Source organism: Arachis stenosperma, chromosome 3, assembly GCF_014773155.1.
Source record: "Arachis stenosperma cultivar V10309 chromosome 3, arast.V10309.gnm1.PFL2, whole genome shotgun sequence".
In the NCBI taxonomy this organism is placed as follows: Eukaryota; Viridiplantae; Streptophyta; class Magnoliopsida; order Fabales; family Fabaceae; genus Arachis; species Arachis stenosperma.
Genome location: NC_080379.1, coordinates 167287925 through 167303557, shown reverse-complemented (window position 1 = coordinate 167303557; position 15633 = coordinate 167287925). Strand labels below are relative to the sequence as shown.

General features: G+C 28.0%; 1 protein-coding gene across 1 annotated transcript; it reads right to left on the bottom strand.

The window, feature by feature from the left end:
- Positions 1–1142: 1142 nt before the first annotated feature.
- Positions 1143–3499, bottom strand: LOC130969439 (probable WRKY transcription factor 9). The gene is made up of 5 exons (XM_057895160.1): positions 3178–3499; positions 2835–2984; positions 2309–2764; positions 1938–2051; positions 1143–1861 (listed from the first exon to the last, which is right to left on the bottom strand). Exons 1-5 carry the CDS (start codon positions 3427–3429, stop codon positions 1295–1297), a joined length of 1539 nt encoding a protein of 512 aa, XP_057751143.1. The 5' UTR covers positions 3430–3499; the 3' UTR covers positions 1143–1294.
- Positions 3500–15633: the final 12134 nt, after the last annotated feature.

The window sequence follows — 15633 nt, the reverse complement described above, 5'->3', positions numbered from 1 at the left end:
GTATTATTTAATTTATAGATTTTTACCAAAAGAAAAAGTGTCTAAAAATGACATGTTAAACTTGTATGAGTATTACTGTTTATATACCATACATATATAGCTTATGGTACCACGAGCATTTCCTTACACTATATATATTACATGTTTTACCATAAATAGACGAGTTAATTAGCTACACTGGTCAACTTGTTATACATCTACGTTATGATCGAAGTTTATAAGAAAAAATGCAAATTTAGATCTCTATGTACACTCTATATATGGTTGGTTCTGCATATAGTTGGAAATATGACATAAAAATATAATTAAATGGAAGGCCGGGATGAGCAGGAAGCTAAAGCTGCGTTCAAATATATTAAAAAAGTGCAATATTAATGTGAACTCCACACTTGCATTAATGTAGCAGTGCAATTAGATCATCATGTGTCAATGCATGCTTAACTTTATTTTCTGCGGTGAACCCAGTTTCACCCTTAAGTTAATTTTTTGAAAAAATAATGCAAAGAAATCGATAAAACTGACTTATATTCCTTAAATTTCAATTTGATTCCACTAGTTGATGTGTAAATTGTCTGATAAAAAATTATCAGAAATAAAGAAATTATATTTGCACCATATTTTATAAATATTTCTGTTATACATTTTTTTATAAGTTAAGTGATATTTTTTTTGTCTTTTTTTAATTACTTCTTATTAATTATTTTTAATACAAAAATAAAAATACGGTAAAAATTCATGTGCAATCGATTTTACGTGAAGTTGATAATTAAGAGTCATTAAATTAAAATTTAATTAAATCAGTCAAATTATTTAATAACAGTTATAAACTTCATGTGAAATTGACTGGAACGGAGTTTTCACCTAAAAATATATATTAATTGTAGAAACTAAGTGCTTCAGTTGTAGCGGTATTACAGTCCACACAGCAACGTTTGCTCGCACCAGTCAACAAAATAATCAAGGAAAACTTAGAAGAAAAACAAAGACTATAGTATTTATTCCGAATGCATACTCAATGTATGCTTTAAAATATAAATAATACAAATAATCATTTATCTAACTTTTAGATATGTAAAACTAACCATGATTAAAGTAGATAGATATTACAAAACTGAACGATGAGTATATAAATACCTTTACCAAACCGAATAACTCTCATTTTTATTGATTGAATACATGTATATATAAAATACTAATAATGCTTAAGCCTTAAGAAGTTACTACATATATAGAATATATATAGTTCAGTTTTTGTCTCCAAAGAAAGAAAGAGTGGAAAATGAATCAAGTAAGCTTATGGATTAGCATCTTTAGAGAGAGAATGATTATTATTATTATCTAAGATCCAGTTGTTGTTGGTGTTGTTGGCAGTAGTCCTGCTGCTGCTGCTATTAGCGGCAAAAGAAGTGGCTCCAATAGCATGATCTTTATTATTATTATTGATGAATGATGTTATGGCCGCCGCAACAGCAACCCTAAACTTAGGATCTGACGCAATGGCCGACACCTTCACCATGTCATCTACTACTGCCTTGCTTTCTTCGCCATGCTCCATTATTATCCCTCTACTAGCAGGCGCCTTCTGATGATGATTATTGTTTTGCATCCAAGACAAACCGGGATAACGTAGTGATGATGATGCCTCATTGGCGATCAGGTCCAGAACAACTCCTTTATTATTAGGGTTTGGGTTTAGTAGTAATGGCTGCTGGTGGTTAACGTTGAAAGTGCTTGAGTCCAGCAACATGAAGGAAGCTGCGGCCGAAGAAGCCATGGCAGTTGCACCCACCGGAAGTGGATGGTTGTGCGTTCCTTCGTATGTTGTGATTAGTATCGACATGTCATCTATGCATCTCTGTACCTATATATATATATCAAATCAAATAAGGTAGAGACTCACGTACATGTAAAATTATTAGTTGAAAACTGTACAGTACCTGTTTCCTAACGGGGCAGCCAGGGGCTACAGTGCAACGATAGTAAGCTCGTGGACATGGATTTCCTTTAGCAATCTTCTGTCCGTATTTTCTCCATTGGCACCCATCATTCATCTAAATCCATCAATAATTCAAGATAATTAAGCATTGGAAAAATATAGATAACCAACAATATTTTTGAACAATTGAATTAATAAAATTAAAAGAGTAAATTAATCTTAAATTTAATTAGTAACATTAAATTAGAATGTAATGTATTTTTATTTGATTATTGGTTGTTCATGTTGTTTAAGATGGTTATTATTTACGTACCACTCCCCGCAAGTATATATATATGAAATTAAATGATGCATAGTTTCGGATATACTCACGGTGGCTGCCTCGCATCTTGCTCTAACCGAAACCCTAGCTTTTCTGTTAGGAGGCGATGCAGCGTGGAACGCATGATGATGTGTCCGCTGCAATTTCGTAGCCGCTGACGATGATGCAAAATTTGCAGGTTGTGTCTTTTTCTCCTCCTCTTCTTCCTCTTCTTCTTCCTCTTCTTCTTCCTCTTCTTCTTCTTGCTTTTGATCTTCCTCGTCATCAATTTCCTTTTCCTTTTTTCTTGTGCTTGTCTCCAACCTTAGCGATAAGCCCAATTCACTCTCGCTTATTAAACTCTCACCGCAATCGGTGTTTGCAAGGGATGAGGCTTTTTCAATTTTGTTGTTAAACTTAAACATCTCATCTTGATAATGATGAATTCTCCGCGGCACTTCTTCATCATTGAGCTTCCTTATCGTTGCATTCTCTTCTCGATGAAGTGAGAGAGAAATTTCATGATCCTAACCACATGATGTGCATTAATTAGACATATTATACAAATTGAATAAATTAGGGATCGTCAATTATTACCTTGCTTTTATTTTTATTATTGTTGTTTTCTTGGATGATTGAAAATTTGAGTTGCAGATCATAGTAGTCTTTCATAGTTTGTTCCACCACTTTCCTCAGCACTTTGTTTTCCTCTTTCATGCTCTCCATCTCCATTTGTAACACACTCAACTGATACATGATGCAAATTAAATTTTTCAAGCAACAATAATATATCAGATTTGCGATTCATGAGCTTACACTAATTAAATACTATGAAACCCCAGCAAATAACAAGAGCATAGAAATAATTATAATTAACTATTAGTAATTGGCATTAATGAAAAAAGCTAGTGTGTATATATGTTAATAATTAGTTAATTACCTCTCTTGCTTTTGTGTTATCCTGCGAAGGTAATTCATCTTCAATTTCGCCAGCTGCGGCTTCAGGAACATCTTCTTTGTTAATATTAAGTGCCTTTGTTTCTTCCTTCTTCTTGTTCTTCAGATCCTCTTTGACTGATGCTACTACTTTTGATGGTGTTGCTTCTCCGTCTTTATTATTTTCAATATGATCTATCTTCAAAGAGAGATCAATATCCATCATGTTTTGGGGTTCTTTTCCTTTAGAAGACATGGTTGAGCATAATACTGATGATTTGATTGCAAGAATCTCTCTCTTTAATTTCCTTTGTCTGCTCTTGGCTTCTCATAATATAAATGCTTCTTTTGAGGCACCAAAGTCAATTCCCTCCTCCCCAAGACTTTTCTTATCTTAGACACACAAGGACGCATCTAAGTTTTGACTTTACTTGGCTTCTTAATTAAGTCCCCCATTAAATTAATTAATTAATCACTATTTAAAACTATACTATACTACTACTACTGCTGGATTTGTAATTAGAGCTTTAGTCTTCTTTCTCCTGCACCCCAAGTCAAATATTCATTCTATTTGATAATTCATTACCCTTCCTGTAATTAAGAGACACATCAAGGTTTTAATATATATATATATATATATATAAAAGATAAGTGAGCCACAATGCATCAGATATTTTAACATTATTATTATTAGCAGAAATTAACATAGAGTAACTCTTTTTTATTATCCTTTTGGGCTACGTAATTAAGCTATCTAATAACAAGTTGTTTAATTATAGATGTAATCATATACTTTGCCCCCACACAGTAATAGCAATAATAAGAAGAAGAAGAAGAATAATGCAGAGTCTTTATGATAGGGGTGCACATGTGCCTAGGGTTGATTAATTTCCATATAATACATACAAATGCAATATCTGCATGCTTCTCATTTAATTTGCTCTCTCTCTATCTATGACTCACATGAGCAATATGTTAGGAAATTAATTTAATTTTTTAATTTATTTATGAGTAATATATATATTAATTATAATTATAAATTATGTTATTTTAAATCAAGTGATTTACATAATATCCATTTTATTTATTATTATAAATAGTTAAATTGAATAAGTCATAATTATTTTTTATTTAAAATTAAATGAAAATAAAATTAGATATTATCTTTATGTACTTTAGATATTATTTTTATTTAGATTTTAGGGGATTTAACTGGTGTCATACTCAAATATAAATAGTGATTTTAGATTTCGGTTTTTAAGGTGGCGTTTGTTTTGAGGCACTGGGACAGAGATTGAGAGACTGAGACTCAATATCATATTTGTTGGCCCATAAATTGATACTAAAATTTCTGTCTCTATTTCCAAAATTTCAGTAATTCAGTACCTCCAAAAATTGGGGACACAAGAAACTGAAATTTTTAAAGACGGAGACTGAAGATTTAATAATATTTTATACCTAAAATACCTTATTTCAATTAATTAATTTCAATTTTACCTTTTGTGCAAATTAAATTAGAGTTTTATTATTGTTTCAATTTCTCCCATTTTGCACCAAACAGAATACTAAAATTTATTTCGGTCTCTGTCTCTTTAATCTCAATCTTTCGGTCTCTGTCTCTCCACCAAACGCTACCTAATATACCAAAATTATCTCAACAACTCTTTTTCCACAAAAAAGATTATAATTCAGCCGTCGTATTAAGAATATAAAAAATTTTAGTTGAAAAAGATTAACACAATTTTTTATTAATTTTTAATTTTTAATTTCTATGAATAAAAGTACATTTTTACATATTTTTTTATGATTTATTATGAATGATTTGAATTATAAAACAATTTATTTCAACACAATATTATCATTTTACCGTGGAAAATAAGAAAGGAGGGAGCACCCTTACTATATATATATCCGTGCCTGATGCTAATGGAGAAAAATTAGTGAATGAAGATTCATCTTAGTATTTTTGTAATGAGAGGAAATTAATTAATGTATAGGATGGAGAAAATTTTCCAATGCTTATTAACATTGCAGTTGATTATAAATATTATGGGGTAATATATATTAATGTGACATCATGTATTACAAAGGAATATGAAGCCCATACGAAATCCCGTATATATGAAAAGAAAACCATATATACCTCTCCTTGCATTGGGATCAGATCTTGAATTTTTCAACTGGAAGACCACAATGGCCCATACATTTTTCAACTCCTACATTTTATATATAATTTAGTTAACACTAGCAATTTTATATATTATACTCTCTTGTTTGTTTGTTAAAACAACCCCCTCCCCCCCCCCCCCCCCCCCCAAACGTGCGTTTTAGTTCAAGAGCAACGCTTATATGCTCAACAAATATATTATTTTTTTGTCAGTTTTCTATCAACAATAATTTACACACATATAGGGATGGCAATATTACCCGAATTCGCGGGTATCTATTCTGTTCCTATCCGTTCAGGACGAGTAACGGGACGAGTTTTTAGCGGGGCGGGTTCTTGGGAAGGGCGGGACGGGGTCGGATTTAGGTAATATCTGCCCCGTTATATATATAATATATATAAAATAATTAGTAAATGATTAATAATATTGTATCATATTTAAATTTTTATTTTAATTTATGTTATGTATGTGATGATAATTATATAAATTTTAAATTTTAATTTTATATATTAGATTTTAATATTTATAGGGGCGGATAGGGCGGGATGGGTACCCACAAGGACGGGTTAGGGTTTAACGTTTTACTACCCGCAGATAGAAGCGGGGCAGGTCCTATGCGAGTTGTTGTACTGCGAGGTGGGATCGGGTAGAGCAAAAACCTGTCCCTACCCGCCCCATTGCTACCCCTACACATATATTGATAAAAGTTTTACATATAAAAAATATATAATTTATATTTATATTTATTAAAATTTACACATATAAATTAATATAATTTGTATTTATATTTTTTAAAATTTATGCATATAAATTTATAAAATTTATTTATTATAGATAATTTAATATTTATGTTAATCAAATCATGATAAAAAAAATACTAAAAATTAATAACTTTCAAGAATTTTTCTTAATTTAATAATATATAAAATGAACTTTAAGGAGGAAAGCATATAGTTTTGGAATAATCCAACAAACATGACTACTGCTTTTATTTTTTGTTTCACAAATTTTCTTAGTTTAGAGAATTATATTCCAATAAATTAAGTACTCTCAAGCTCTATTGGCTCCAAGTAATTATTGTGGACCTTCTTTCTAAAGAAAATGTTACTTTGAAGTACGAATACATGATTAAAGTTAAATGAGCCGAGCTAGGTAGAGGAGTAGTGATTGTAATTCTAAAATCTAAACCATAGCTCAGTAACAGTATAGAGCTATATATATGAATACATAGTATAATTATTTTAATATACTGTTAGAGTTGAATAGATTTGATCCAGTTTAAAAAGTTTACTCCATGTGTGAGATTAAAGATATAATTAGTTTTCAATATATGAAACATCTAATACAATGGTAGTGTTGGGTAAGTCCATATGCATATTCTAATGACCTTGTATTGGGACCATAATGGGCTATAGTGGCCTCATCTCAAACTTTAACATTAGAAAAAGAAAAAAGAAAACTACCATTATGGGGACCGCAATTATAGGTGGATCACCAATGTATCAGCAATTATGGTATACATTTTGATTTAATTCTCATGTTTATTTTTTCGATTTTTTAATAAATTATTGCAAGAACAAGAAGAAGATTTAAACAAATTAATAAATTAGTGAACTATTAGATCAATTAAAGTTGGTTATTCTCTTGTTATTTTGATTCAGCATTTCAATGAAAATTTTAGCTTTTCCTTTAATTTTGGTTCAAAAACGTTGGCCAATGCGTAATCCATTTCAGATTTAACATTGACATGATTATACTATTATATATTACTAATTAAAAATACTATTTATAAATTAAAATCGGTCATTTATATTTATATATAAATATATGTATAGTTTAATTTATTTTTAATATATATTTATATTTTAATATATATTTTATACTGATAACTAATTTTAGTATATACATAATATAATTAATTATTAATTTTACAATTAAAATATAGTACATGTTATTTTTTTATTACAATTAAAATTAAAATTTTTCTTTTAAAATTTAAAATTTCTATCCTCCTCACTCCTACTTTCTCTTTCTCTCATTTTTTATCTATTCTACTTTTATATATATTATTATTAATAATTAATTATAAATTTAACAATTAAAATATAGAACATGATATTTTTAATTATAATGTAAATTAAATTAAAATATTAAAATTAAAATTTAAAATAACTATGTTATATTATTGATTTAACAACCAAAATATATCACATAACACTCTTTTATTAGAATTGAAATGAAATATTTTTTTCCAAAATCAATAAACTTTCTTTCTCTATTCTCTTATCTACACTCTATATATAATTTACAATATATATTTTATATTACTAATTTGACAAACTAAAATGTCTAATAAAATATTTTTTCATTATAATTAAAATAAAATCTATTTTTTTTTAAATTGACAAATTTTCTCTCTCCTTTATTTTTCTCTCAATATTTATCTGCCTCTTTACATTTTTATTCTACTAAAAATAAAACTAATAAAATAATATAATTTAAATAAATTTATTAAATTATAAATAATGTATCAAATTTTTAATGAAATATAATTAACAATATCGCATAATAGTATTCATATAAAAATAATATATTATTATTATTATATTATATATACATACTTTTTAATTTTTTTATTTAGTTTTAAATTTTTATTAGTTATCTTTTTAATCTATATTTTTATTTTTTTTCTTTCAAATATTTATTATATATAATTAAAAAATGCTAATATTGTAATTAATAATCAGAATCAAGATTTAATTGTTTCAAAAAAATAATTTTAAATTAATTTTATAACTATCAATATAATTTCTTTTAGAATAATGACTCAAATCAGTCCCTAAAAATTTTAAAAGTGAACATTTTAATTCCTAAGAAAAATCAATACACATATCAATTCCTAAGATTTACTTTGACAGATAAATCAGTTTCCAATTTATTTTTCGGCAGAATAATTATTCAAATCAGTCCCAAAAATTTTAAAAGCAGATATTTTAATCCTTAAGAAAAATTAATATACAAATCAATCTCTAATATTTTTCTCTGTCAGATATAATAGGCCCCATTCATTTTACTTTTACTATATGTCAATATTTATTATTAGAGAAAATTACACTCCCCTCTCTTGAGAGATGCTAAAATGACATTTTCTTCCCCTCTATTTGTAAAATATACATTCCACTCCCTTCTAACTTTAAAAAAAATTCATCTTTAATCCATTTTCAATTTTTTGTTTTAATTAATGTTAACTTTATCTATTTTTTAAGAAAAAATAAATTATATTTTACAAAAATACCCTTTAGCAAAAATTTTATTTTTTATCATTAAATTTTACTTACCAAAATATCCTTTAATAAATTATTTTTTATTAATTAAAGGGAAAATTCCACTCCCCTCTCCTGTGAGATGTTAAAATGACACTCTCCTCCCCTCTATTTTATAAATGTACATTCCCCTCCCTTCTAACTTTTAAAAAACCTCCTCTTTAATCCATTTTAAACTTTTTGTGTTAACTTTATCCATTTTTTAAGAAAAAATAAATTATTTTTTGAAAAAATATCCATTAACAAAAATTTTATTTTTTATCATTAAATTTTACTTACTAAAATACCTTTTAATAAATTATTTTTTATTGATTGAATTGTATTTTTATTAAAATACTTTTAAAAAAATTAATAATTAAATTATTTTTTTTTCTAAGATATCTATCCTTCAATAATTTTTTAATTATTAAATTATGATTTTACCAAAATTTTTATAAACAATTACTTTTATATTTTACTATTAATTTTTTGATATCAATATATATTATTTTAACATTAAATAAAAAAATTTACCACTGTTAATATATATAACAATTAATATATATTGATATTAAAAAATAATCTTACTAAAATTTTTTATTTAATGTTAAAATAATATATATAGATATCAAAAAATTAATAGTAAAATATAAAAAAATCGTTAACGAAAATTTTGGTAAAATTATAATTTAATAATTAAAAAATTATTGAAGGATATTTTAGGAAAAAAATAATATAATTATTAAATTTTTTAAAAAATACAATTTAATCAATAAAAAATAATTTATTAAAAAATATTTTAGTAAAAAAATATAATAATAAAAAATAAAATTTTTGTTAATGGGTATTTTTTTTAAAAATAATTTATTTTTTCTTAAAAAATGGATAAAGTTAACATTAGTTAACACAAAAAGTTTAAAATAAATTAAAGAGGAGATTTTTTAAAAGTTAGAAGGGAGGAGAATGTACATTTATAAAATAGAGGGGAGGGGAGTGTCATTTTAACATCTCGTAGGGGAGGGGAGTGAAATTTTCCCTTAATTAAATTATACTTTTACCAAAATATTTTTTAAAAAAATTTAACAATTAAATTTTTTTTTAAGATATACCCTAATTATTAATTTGTATGTTAAAGTAATATATATTGATATAGAAAAATTAATAATAAAATATAAAAATAATTGTTAACAAAAATTTTGGTAAAATTATACTTTAATAATTAAATTAATTATTAAAGGGTATTTTAAAAAAAAATAATTTAATTATTAATTTTTTTTAAAAATATTTTAATAAAAATACAATTTAATCAATAAAAAAAATTTATTAAAGAATATTTTGATAAGCAAAATTTAATAGTAAAAAAATAAAATTTTTACTAAAAGGCATTTTCGTAAAAAATAATTTATTTTTTCTTAAAAAATAATTTATTTTTCTTAAAAAATAATTTATTTTTTCTTAAAAAATAAAGAAGTTAACATTAGTTAATACCAAAAAACTAAAATGGATTAAAGATCAGAGGAGGTTTTTAAAAGTTATAAAAGAAGAAAATGTACATTTTACAAATAGAAAGAAGAAAAGTGTTATTTTAATATCTCTCAAAAAAAAGAATATAATTATCTCTAATTTATAATATCATAAAAAGTCAACATAATTTCAATAAATTTATATTTCTGTAATATTATTATAGATAAAAACACTAATTATTCACTTATTTTAATTATTTGCCACAGATTCTTGACCAAGCCTCATACGTTGAACTTTTTCCCTAAATGATCAGAAGATTGGATTGATTCCGTCGAGAGATAGAATACGGCAATATGCATACTATATATATTGATCGTGTTCAAACATCACTTCATGTGTATCACGAGTTGCAAAGAGACAACAAAGACAACTATTTATACTAGTTTTTAGTGTATGTAATTGATTCTTTATTAAAGTTAATTTTGTAAATAAAGAGTTGAGATCACGATTTAGACCCTAAAAGCTCTATCCTCGCTCCTACGATATGCCACATTAGATTTGCGAGTGATCCCCCCCTCCCCCCTTCCTTTTTCCTCCAACAAAGAAGAAAAGGTGTTTAGATCCTCAATACTCGGGAGTCAAATTAAATAAATTTTAAAAAAAGAGTCTACACTATAAACTATAAACTATAAAGTAAATATACTATTGAATTTGGATTCCTTCATTATTTTAAACCATGTCATTTTTTTAAATAAGAAAAAGAAAAGGATGAAATAGATAATACTTTCTCTTTCAAATTGTAGACTATGTTGCGTACAATACTTAATAATTTAAAGATATATGTTTTTTGAGGTTTAATTGATATTATATCTCACTTAGTTGCTTATATTTGGTAAATATGAAACTAAATATTTGAACACAGACTAACTAGTTAGGTATTTCCTTTTTTCTTTTATTGTGAATCATTAATAAGTGTCTATGTAAGAGGTTTCGATATAGCTAAAATAAATTATATAATGATATCCTATATATGCAATATACCATTGCCTAGTTAAGTTAATCTTGCAATATAATTAATCTTGATGCCAAAAAAATATGAGAAATGGCTGCATGCCGCGCTGGTTGCTGCCCTAATTAATTAAAATTAATAATTAATAATTTATAATATTGGAAGGATGTCTTATAAGTCCACGCATGCACAAGCTTTCTGAGTTGTGCTGAAGGATTTTAAATGCCTTATATGTTTTTATATACACAAATAAAAATTGAAAATAATCGCTTTACGCTCTCGATGGACACTCTTCATTAAATTCGTGGCAGTAGCTCATGAATTGTTTAGGGTTAGCTTCTTCATTACTTCTTTTAAAAGATTAATTATTGAATCTACACTTTCGTTGTTGACATGTAGATCGGATTAATTTCTCCACTCCCAAACTCCATCTGGTTTCATTATACTCATGCATGAATATAAATCATATTAGTATAATTTAATATTCGTATTTCCAACTTAGTGTAGTATAATATATTTAAATATTTAAATTTATTGTAATTTAATTTTATATTTAGGATATTTTAAATTTTATTTTAATTAGTATATTTTCAGTTTTGATATTATTATGAATACAATTTTTTTAAGTCAAAACAAGTATTTTTAGTGTATTTATATGCAGTAGCAAAGCTTAAGTCAGATAAAGGACATGTCTCCAAATTTTTTATTAAAAAATTAGTAGTGGTTTTTCAAAAAGTAAAAACTAGAAAGTAGTTCAGTTGGTTGGTTTAGATGTTGTATTATAACTTAAAGTATCTAGGTTCAATTTCCATCTCATGTTTTTGTTGCATAACAATGTTTGGTGAGTGGACTTTTGTTGACTTCACAACATATCAAAATTTTCAATTTTGATTTTGTTACACGCTAGAACACTTCATTTTCGATTTTTCTCTTTTTTTGGGCAACACCAATATGTCAACGGCGGATACTTCCATCAAGACGATTCAAACGTCTTTTTCTAAAAGATGCTGATGTGTTACGTGATGATTGGTGTATTTATAAAACCGATTAATTTATTCTTTAGATTTGATTCGACCCGGTCGGTTTACATAACCCGGACCGGGTTATACTTTTTTTTTAAAAAAACTTTGGTAAACAATGTCAACCCTATCCCTTACACCTCACCGTCTCCTCCCTCAACGTCACTTTCTCACTAAAGCTGAGCTCTCTCATCTCTGTCACCGTGGCTCAGCGGCTCTCGCACAAGCTCTCTTCCTCTCTCGCCTCCGGTCTCTCTACTGTCTCCGGTGTCGCACGCAAGCTCGTCGTCCCTCTTTGTGTCGTCAGTCATCACCAACTCTCACTAGTCGCCCTCGTCGGCGGCGGCGGCAGAAGCAGCATGTCCCGAGACTGATCATCGTCGTCGCTCCCTGTCTTGTCACCGTCTCACACTCAATCCCGCGCCTTTGTTGTCTTTGTTGCGCTCGTCGCCGGCGGCGGCAGTAGCAGCAGGTCCCGGGGCTGATCATCGTTGTTGTCTTCTTGCTTCGACTCTCGCCATCAACTTCCACTTCCCCGTCAGCTTCCTTCGCGCAACCAGAAGCTGGTCTCTGATTTAGTGAGTTCCAATAAATTTCCCTGTTTTTTCTTTTTCAATTTTATTGTTGTAATTCATCACTGCACTTTGATTTTGTTGCTGAAATTTATTGCTGAGAATATCATTGAACTAGATTTTCTGTTGCTGAAAATCATCACTAACATGAATTTGTTATTGATTACCATCACTGAACCTTGAATAATTTGTTATTGAGCTGAAATTTTCTATTTACATTGTGTTTGGATTGAACCTAATTAATTGTGACCATATGTATTTTTCAGTCTAGAAGTTGGATTAATGGTTTATTTAGATAGATATGTTTTGGGGATGCTGAACAGTACTTGTACAAATTGTTGCTGCAAGCATAAAATTTAATATTAATTTGTTATTCGTTTATATTCTTGTATAAAGAATTACAATGGTAGAATCAGCATTGTGTGAGCATATTATGTATTGTGAGATATTTTAGTGATTAGCTAACATACTATTTGAAGTCTATCTAAAGGTAGACAAGACACGATAATTGTTTTTTGGAACTTTATCCAGGCATGTTCTTTGGTTGTTGACATGAAGCTCTATCCATTAAGCTCTAATGGATTTTCACTTTTAATGGTTTATTATTTTGGTACACAATTAATTTTAATATTATGTCAACATTTTCAAGAAATCAATTGCTTTATCTTAAATAATGTGTTCTGCTTTTGTTATCCTGAATACACTAAGGGGCAGTACAAAAACAACAAAGCATAGGAGTGCATTCAACAAATATAAGGGCCTGTCTCGATGCCTAAATTGGTTGAATTTGTAATTGATTATCGTCACTAAACCTTAATTTTGTTGTTGTTTTACTTAAATAATTACTTAAGGTAAATCTTTTTGTTGCTGAAAGTCATCACTGAGTTGAATTTGTTAGTGATTGAACCTTAAATTTGTGGTTGTCTTGCTGAATAATCACTGAGTTAATTTTTTTTGTTGCTAAAAATCATCGAGTTGAATTTGTTATTGATAATCATGACTGAACCTTGAATTTGTTGCTGTCTTTGCTTAAATAATCAGCTAGCTCCTTTAAACTTTTACAGCATGACTTTGTAGTTAATATATTTTGTACTGTGTTCTTTCATCATTGTAGCTTGTGCCTTTGAATCAAATGAAAAAATTTGCAACGAAATCTTCCCACAAAAGTGAAGGTGGCAGCAGCTCTAAAGAGATTGAAGATCCCTGACATCCATTGCTGCAACACAGGCAAGCAGCTTTGAATAGAGTGAAAGGCTCACTTGACTGCTGGCATTTAGATCCGTCGTGATTCCACTATTCTATATATTTTAATGAATTAATAACAAAAGATTGGAAAAATTGGCAAAACATAGGCCAAATATTTAATATCCACTGTACTATAGGCATTATTCATTGTTGTAGTAGAAGTTATCTGTATTCTGTAATGTATTATCTTGAGGAAGCTTATCCTCTTATAGCAAAGGTTAAGTTCATACATGTAATCAAAGTATGATCTTGGTCAAATACATTTGAACTTTTCCCGTCAATTTTTATTAGTTTTAATTAAAACTCTAGTATATAGATTGATTCATTTGTGAAATATAAAAACCGAATCATATGAAGCATGTAACATTATTAGTTCAATTTAAAATGATACATGATTCTTGTTCATGGTGTTAGCTTGTCATTTAGTTGGGAAAGAAGTGAAGAACTATAAAAACTCCTTTTTGTGCTGAGGTTTCAACAATACTCATAATCAAATAGAAACTCAGAATAAATTGTATTAAGAATCAGATGATATATGTTCTCTTCTCTTTATCAATGATAACAACAACATTAGTACTAATCTTTTTCAAAAGAACTAACTAAAAAAAGAAAATATAACATAATCAAAATAAAGATATTAAAATGAGTCAAGGAAACACCAAATTATATGAATTGCTGCAAGTTCTTCTTTAATATCTACATTGCATATACAAAACTGCAAGATACAAATATGCATGACAACTATAAATTCAAATTCTAACCATGGCACAAGATCAATTGTTTGCACAGAAATTCATTAATTTTGTACTTCATATTCAACAATGGCACAAGTGGCACACCCATTGAGCCATTTTGCTTAATTATCCTTAACTCTGTTTCAAAACAATAATACAAGTAATAGAACTTCTTCGGCAACAACATCCACAATCATCTCATCATCATGATCATTAATCACTAAAACTAATCAGCACCCTCAACAACATTCTTGCTATAATAATGGTTCTAATATTCTTCGTCAGCATTCCTCTGTCTTCAATTACCATGCCCCATCAAGGTCAGAAGACACACACTAAATAAAATTACAGAAGATTTACCGGAAGAAAGAGCGGAGAACGGCGAAGAGGCTGACGGACGAGCTGTGACGAAGATCGGCAAAAATGCTGCTGCAATGACGATGAAGACCGGGCTGGAGGCGGCGACGTTCAGGCCGCAAAGAGGGAAGGTGACGACTTTGCCTCAGCCCTCAGGCGGAGACGGTGACTTTGCGATGAGGCCGTGAGAGTGAGAGACTGCGGCGGTAAGAGGGGAGAATCGACGAGAGGAAAAAAAAAATCTAAAATGAACCGTTTATGATCACAAATAAAAAAAAGAAAAAAAAATCGGTTAAAAATGAACCGCATTTAGTTTGATAAATGCTACGTGTCAAAATATTAATGGATAAAAATAATGTGTCTTTAAAAAATGATTTTTTTTTGTATCTTTATCTAAGTGGTGTCCTATGTCAATTCAATTTGATTTGTTAAAAAATTTTTTGATTTGATTTTAACAAAAAAAAGATAAAAATAAAAAAAATCATCTAATAATCATATTATAAAAATACTATAAAAACACATTGCTTGCTGCTTTGCTTTTCATTATGTAAAATATATTACTATTTTGTTTCTCATTATAAAAACAGGCT